General features: G+C 34.6%; 1 protein-coding gene across 1 annotated transcript; it reads right to left on the reverse strand.

Annotated features, from left to right (window-relative positions):
- Window positions 1-2,047: 2,047 nt before the first annotated feature.
- Window positions 2,048-3,951, reverse strand: LOC145055507 (putative indole-3-pyruvate monooxygenase YUCCA5). Its single transcript, XM_079003860.1, has 3 exons — window positions 3,173-3,951; window positions 2,691-3,062; window positions 2,048-2,595 (listed from the first exon to the last, which is right to left on the reverse strand). Exons 1-3 carry the CDS (start codon window positions 3,833-3,835, stop codon window positions 2,371-2,373), a joined length of 1,260 nt encoding a protein of 419 aa, XP_078859986.1. The 5' UTR covers window positions 3,836-3,951; the 3' UTR covers window positions 2,048-2,370.
- Window positions 3,952-7,167: the final 3,216 nt, after the last annotated feature.

Consider the following 7,167-nt stretch of genomic DNA (forward strand, 5'->3'; position numbering starts at 1 on the left):
CAGTTGTTACAAGTATATCACTACAAAATATTTGACGATGAATTTTTGATAGAAATGGCTTGAAGAATGGCTTGAAGACTTGATGGGAAAGACTCTTTCTATAAAATCATTCTCATGCAATACAATTCTGACAGAATGTCAATGTCACAAAATGTCAATCTCATAGAATACTAGCATATTTTGAATTGGCTTAGAAGTCAAACATACACAAGACATCTAGAATGTTGTTATTTTTTAAGAATTATAATTGTTATTCTTTCAGAATGTTTGTTATAATTCAATGAATCACAATCGTACAATGTAATTATTTGGTATATTATTAGTTCAACAATCGATTTTGTGTATTCTTTCAGAATATATTTACTACTTTATGGTTGACATTTTGTCATTCTGACAGAATAAAATCTAAAAATATGTTTACTACTTTATGGTTAAAATTCTATCATTCTGACAAAATAAAAATCGAATTTTTAATTTTAAATTAATTTAAAATATTTAGATTTTTAAAAATAAAGGAATTAATTATCCATAAAAATCCGAAATTTTCCTTTTTTAATATAGGTTAATTGACTAGAATGCCCTTATGCTCAAATTTGTGTGATTATATGGTACATGTTATCTTATTCTACTATCATAGACCCTCAGATCATGACCTTTGATTATATTTCATCTAATGGTCTAGATCTGTGCATTCTGATACACAATAGTTACTAAAAACAAAATAACCTAACCCTATATATATATATATATATATATATATATATATATATATATATATATATATATATATATATATATATATATATATATATATATATATATATATATTGATCCGCAAGTTGAGCATAAGTATTCACATCAATAAATGAAGCATGTTTTAGGAAATAGAATATCATGAAGGGCACATGTATTTTATAATAATGTATCCAAGAGTTGTATATCATCCATCCCATATGCCTTATATTTGAAATACAAATTATTTCACACATTTTAAATCCTACAAGAATCCAATACTCCATAATTCCCCTTCCCCTTAAACATCGATCTGTAATTTAAATTAGGAAAGTATTTTTTTCTGATAAATCCTTGACATTAACTTTTTATTTAAAAACGTATTTTTTTCTGATAAATCGCTATGTAAACTGAAAATGAGACTACCGTGTGTTCGGCGTTTATTAAAAGAAAAGAAAAGATAAAAAGAGGAGCAAAATAAAGAGAAGCAGTTAAAAAAAAAGGATGGAAAGATTTTATATATATATATATATATATATATATATATATATATATATATATATATATATATATATATATATATATATATATATATATTTGTGCGTGTTTTCTTTTTTTCGTGTTCTTAAGTTTAAAAAAAATATAAGAATGAAGTTGTTTGATAATAGAGAACACACTTTATGAGTTTATGTCGGTGAACATCGTGTTAATTTATAGATGCTGCATAATTTTATTGTATTAGGTTGAATGGAAAAACCGGTAAAAAAAATATCTTATTTTTTTGTATTGGATTACTTTCTCTTCAAATCGTCATATGGAGGAAAGTTATCCAATGGGATTATGAATACTACTCATTATTTTCTTTTCTATATAACTTCCTTCCAAAAAAAGGTAATTTTTCTTTACTTTCTTTAACTTTTCTCTTTAAAAGGACTTGGAAACACAAATGTTTAAGCTTGAGTGCTTATAAGTAAAATATTATTTTAAAAAGAAATTAAATATCCTCCTATTTTTAGACTTACAATGGATAACACTATAATTTTTAGATAATGAAAATATAATAAAATTTTAATAATTTTGTTAAATATAATAAATTTTATAATTTTAAATGTGTAAGAAGATGTTAAAAGAAAAAAAAAAAAGTTGAGAATAGTATTTGATTTCTCTATTTTAAACCTACTTTCGAGTTATTTTCAATAAATCACCATGCAAACTGAAAACTTGAGAATTGGATCGATCTGAGACCTTTTAGTTTCAATATTTAAGTCATGCGAATACATGGCCAGAAAACTCAAACGCACAAGCTTGGAGAAAATACAAACAAAAGAAGATGGCTTTTCATTGTTTAGTGAAGTGATTCTTATACACTCTGTATACAACATATATATACAAAAAAAAAAAAAAAAAAAAAGGAGAGCCTCATCTTCCTCAGCATGCAAAATGCCCGAACATTCTTCAAAAACTTATGTTTGGGCTTTCTGGAAAGGTCTGGTCTTCTTTGTGCTATATTTCTGCTTCTTTTTCATTTGTTTTTTTTTTTTTTTTTTTTTTTTTTTTTACATCCCAGTATATTCATATATATATGTATATATAAAATAAAAAAATAAATATGAAAAAAGGAAAATGAAGTTTCTACAATTAGAAAGTTGAGATGCATCTTCTATGTGTAGGAACCTTCTGTTTTTTCTGCTTTAATTCCGCTTTCCATTCTTTTCCAATATCTTTTGATATTTTCATTGCATCAGCAGAAGCACCAGCCAGCCCTCTCCTTGTAAACCCTGCTGCGTACAACCCTCCCTTTCCCTTCCAACCATTTGGAAATGGGGTTTTTGGGAATCCATTTTCGGCAAAGAATTCAGATTCCTGTTCATTAAGAAAGTCAAGTTTTAATTAGTCAAAACGAATGGATTCAATCAGTTACGAAGAAATGCGTAAAAAACATGAACTATGATGCTTACATGAAGCCAAAATGGGACGTTGCTGAAATAACCAGTAGCTAAAACGACAGAATCGATGTTGAGGATGTCGCCGTTGACTAACTCGACTGTCTTTCCGGTGAACTTTTTGATTCCCGGCACGACGGTGATGTCGCCTGACCGGATTTTCTCCAGTGCTCCTATGTCAAGAACTGGGGTCTTTCCATGGTGGTTTTTGAGTGTTAGTGGACCTAAAGATGGTCGCTTTATGCCATAACTTTGGATGTTTCCAATTATGAACCATGCGAAGAGCAATAAAAGCTTGTCAACTATCCATAGAGGTAACCATTTCATCAGCATCATGGCTAAATCGAATGTCGATTTTCCGAACATCTCTCTTGGTAGAACATGAACCTAAAATCACGAAATGATGAATTAGTATCCTGTTAACTGAAATGTGGGTTGATTTTCTTGATCAGAATATTTGTTGGTTTGATGTTTCGTGAAGAAGGTGGGTAACTTACCGAGTTCCGAATCACCATTGATGGTTTCGCATTGTGATTGGATAGATCAAGAGAGACTTCCATGCCAGAATTCCCACACCCCACGACCAAAACTTTTTTTCCTTGGAATTTTTCGCCGGACTTGTAGTCTTTTGCATGGATGACTTCACCGGAGAAGTCTTGTAGACCTTCGATTTCCGGTACTACGCCTTCTGCGTTTTCTCCGGTTGCCACAACAAGCATCTGGCAGATATACTCAGTCTCGGACCGGACTGATCCAGCTGTCGAGACGGTTTTGACCCGCCAGAGCTTGCAGGCCTCGTCATACTTAGCTGACTGAACACACTCGTTGAATTGTGGCCTGATGTCGAATTTTTTGGCATAATTCTCAAGGTAAGTGATGAACTGTTTCTTTGTTGGGTACTCAGGGTATTCTTCGGGGAAAGGTATTTTAGGAAGTTGACAGAATTTTTTGGGAAGGTGGAGTTTGAGGCGATCGTAGGTTCGTTTTTGCCAAAGGGATGCGATGCAGTCGGATCTTTCAATCACTACAAACGGAATCCCTTGGTCCCGAAGGCAAGCTGAAATCGCAAGCCCCGAAGGACCTGCCCCTACTATAACTGGCCCGTTGACCCATACACATCGACGGCCAAATAAGTTATTTTGCTCTGAAAAGCTAAACATTTTTGCAAATATGTATGTATATATGCCAAAGGTGTTTGGAGTCGCTTTCAATTTGAGGATTGATGTAGGATTTGGGTTTTGTAGGTTTTAATTCAAAAGTGAAAGGTTGTTGTTGATGTGAGTTTTGAATGAGATGATAGGGGATGAAGAGGTGTATATATATAAGGTTGGTGTTGGGGGATGGGGTAGGGTGGAGTTGGGGTGGAGTGGGGTGGCATGTGATATGGGTGGTGGGGTAATTAATGCATCTTTGAAGGGTCACTCTAAAGTCTAAATATTATAAGCTAAACCATAATTTTAAATGATTTATCCATACAATAATGATACATCACAATGTACGCAATTATACGTAGCTAAATAATTCCGCATAAATCTTTTGGGATTTATTTAAATTTACAATTTAATGATTTCTATATCATTGTTTCTCAAGATTCTTTTTCTTTTTTAGAACAACTACAAATAAAATAAATGAATAATTAAATATTCATATTCATATCCTACTAGCATAAATCAAATCCAGTCTCAAAATCAAGAGAAAAAAATAAAAAATAAAAATTATTGAATTTTATATGTTATTATTTTATATGAGTAAGAAGATGGATAAACATAAAAGATAAAAATATATTCTCTAAAATAAATCATACACAAACAACATGAAACAAAATCAATACCAAAAAGCAAAATAAATATAGCTTACTCTTAAGGTTGTATAGTATATTTTTGATGTCAATGATGTGATACTAGTATATTTTTGATGTCAATGATGTGGTACTGATATGGTTAGAGGTCACGATGTATCCCTTGTGGCATGGTGATGATGTTGACAAGATTGGTGTGCCTAAACGTGGTACTGTGTTGGAAATAAGTGTCCAATGTCATAACTAAATTTATATAGCTTTGCAAAAAATTACAATGTAACATCCCAAAAACTATGATAAAATTTTTCATTTAAAAATCAATAGTTTCAACCAGCATATAGATCTAAGTCAATAACAATGTACAATATCAAAAACATCAGAGTAATAGTATCCAAAAAGTGCAGAAATCATGAGGGGAGGATGTTGTGTCATCACGTCGGGCTCTTCCCTTTTGTACCGAAAGTACCTGAAATCATAAACATAAACCGTAAGCACAAAGCTTAGCGAGTTCCTCCAAAATACCACATACCAAACATACAACTGGGCCTACCCTGGGGTATATTCCAACACAATAAACAAATATGGGTCCAGCCCTGGGGCCCCACCTTAGGGTTTATTTCAACCCGATCGTACTATAATGGGCCCCGCCCTGGGTGTATTTCAACCCAATCATACCATAATGGGCCCACCCTAGGGTTTATTTCAACTCGATCATACAATAATGGGCCCCGTCCTTGGGTTTATTTCAATCTGAACACACAATAATGGCCCCACCCTAAGGTTTATTTCAACCCGATCATACAAACATATATAAAAGCCACATGATAGCTAACATTCTACATAACAAAGTAATTGGCCGACATTGGCGCCTTCGACCTAAGGATACAGTGAGGAGACTCACCTCTAACTGAAGATAATTGAATCGCACAATCGAGTTGCTGCTGACATAACTCCTCACATTAACATATCCAAATAATAACCCTAATTAATAATCTGGATTTAACCCATAATAATGGTCGAAAACATAAATTATCCTACCAATGGCAAAAGACAAATTTTCCCCTCCATACATGGCCTAACCATTTAAGCCCAAACACTCCCTAGTGACCCAAAGTCTAAAAACGGCCAAAAAGTCTTCCTGAGCGTACATCCGATGTACACCGAGCTACGGCCAACATATAGCTCATCATTGGAAGGTTTACAAGGTCCCAACCAGGTACGCCCAGCGTACCCTAGATTATGCCCAGCATACTAGACAGATTCCCAAAAACTCTATTAAGGTCATAATACCTTTAGACCTTACGTACAAGCTTCAGATCCAAATCTAATGAACATCTAGAATCATAAAGTTGCAAACTTTATGCTTTTTCATAGCTACAAGAAATCCAAAATCTAACTCTAAGTCTTATTCATGGCCAAAAGGCTTAATGGATTCATCATGCATGGTTAGGAAGGACCAAACTCCCATTTTTATGAACCACTAAGCTCTAAAATGAAAGGAAACTCTTCTCAATTGGTCTGGAGTTGCTCAACTCATAAGACCCAAGGTTATAGAACCATTAATAAACAAATCTTGCTATAAAGTTGGATCTAAAGAAATATGCATCAAGGTTGGAGCTTTATACCTCGAGAAGGTGCACAAGGGAGAGTAATTGTTGGATCCAAAGGCTTGAGTGAAACACCACAAATTCAATAGTCTTCCTTCACCACCAAGGACACCCAAATGACCTTCTAAGTCTTCAAAACACACACACTCAATTAGGGTTTTGAAATGGAGGCTAAGAAAGGTGGAGCTTGTAGTTAAGAAAGGGTGTGAGGCCATAATGATCCTTAAATAGGTTCCAAACCCTAAAAATTAGGGTTTGCCCTCTAAAGTTGTACGCCCAATGTACCTATGCAAACGTCCATCGTACGCAAGGGACTCGTGATCCTCACTTACATGCCTACGCCTGATGTACCTGTCTCGTTCGCCCAACATAGGGACCATATTTGCATACTTTTTAAAGAATTGAGCCACAAATGAACATAGCCGGAACACTAGTGTTAGAAATCTCCCCTACTAGAATCAGATTTCGTCCTCGAAGTTTGCCACTGCAAACAAGTCTGGGTAGTGCTCCCTCGTCTCGTCATCAGGCTCCCACGTTCATTCTGAGCCTTTCTAGTGCTGCCAGTGCACCTTCACCAGGTTCACTACTTTGTTGCGCATGGCATTTGTCTTACTGTCAATAATCGTAATCGGTCTCTCCACATAGTTCAGGCGTTCATCGACCTAAATATCATCCAAAGGAATCACCGCTGAATCATCGGCTACACACTTCTTCAACTGAGAGACATAGAAGGTGTTGTGCATTTGGTTGGGCTTATTAGAAAAATCCAGCTGGTATGGAACCCTTCCCAGCTGGGAAGTAATCCTAAAGGGACCAATAAATCAGGGGCCCATCTTGCCTCACTTCCTAAATTGGATGACACCTTTTCAAGGTGATACCTTCAAAAGCACCAAGTCCCCCACCTTGGCAACTTCGTGATAAAATCCACATTGATCTCTTTCCACTTCCACATGGGAATGAGTAACGATTTCATCTTGTCGTGTGGTCTCTGATGTTTGGCCTTAGGATTTTGGTTTACACGACCTGTTGCAGCAAAGGATTGTCAAAAGGCATTTGTAACTAATCGTGTTGGTGATTTTGGTTTATT

This window comes from Lactuca serriola, chromosome 5 (genome assembly GCF_051521515.1).
Source record: "Lactuca serriola cultivar US96UC23 chromosome 5, Lser_US96UC23_V15, whole genome shotgun sequence".
Taxonomy (NCBI): domain Eukaryota; kingdom Viridiplantae; phylum Streptophyta; class Magnoliopsida; order Asterales; family Asteraceae; genus Lactuca; species Lactuca serriola.

Bases quoted from the DNA above. Each gene is read 5' to 3' on its own strand.
- LOC145055507 (XM_079003860.1), bottom strand. From the start codon at position 3,835: ATGTTTAGCTTTTCAGAGCAAAATAACTTATTTGGCCGTCGATGTGTA. The intron at 3,063-3,172 runs GTAAGTTACCCA...TCGTGATTTTAG, and splicing joins CAATGGTGATTCGGAACTCG to GTTCATGTTCTACCAAGAGA. The intron at 2,596-2,690 runs GTAAGCATCATA...CTTAATGAACAG, and splicing joins ACGTCCCATTTTGGCTTCAT to GAATCTGAATTCTTTGCCGA.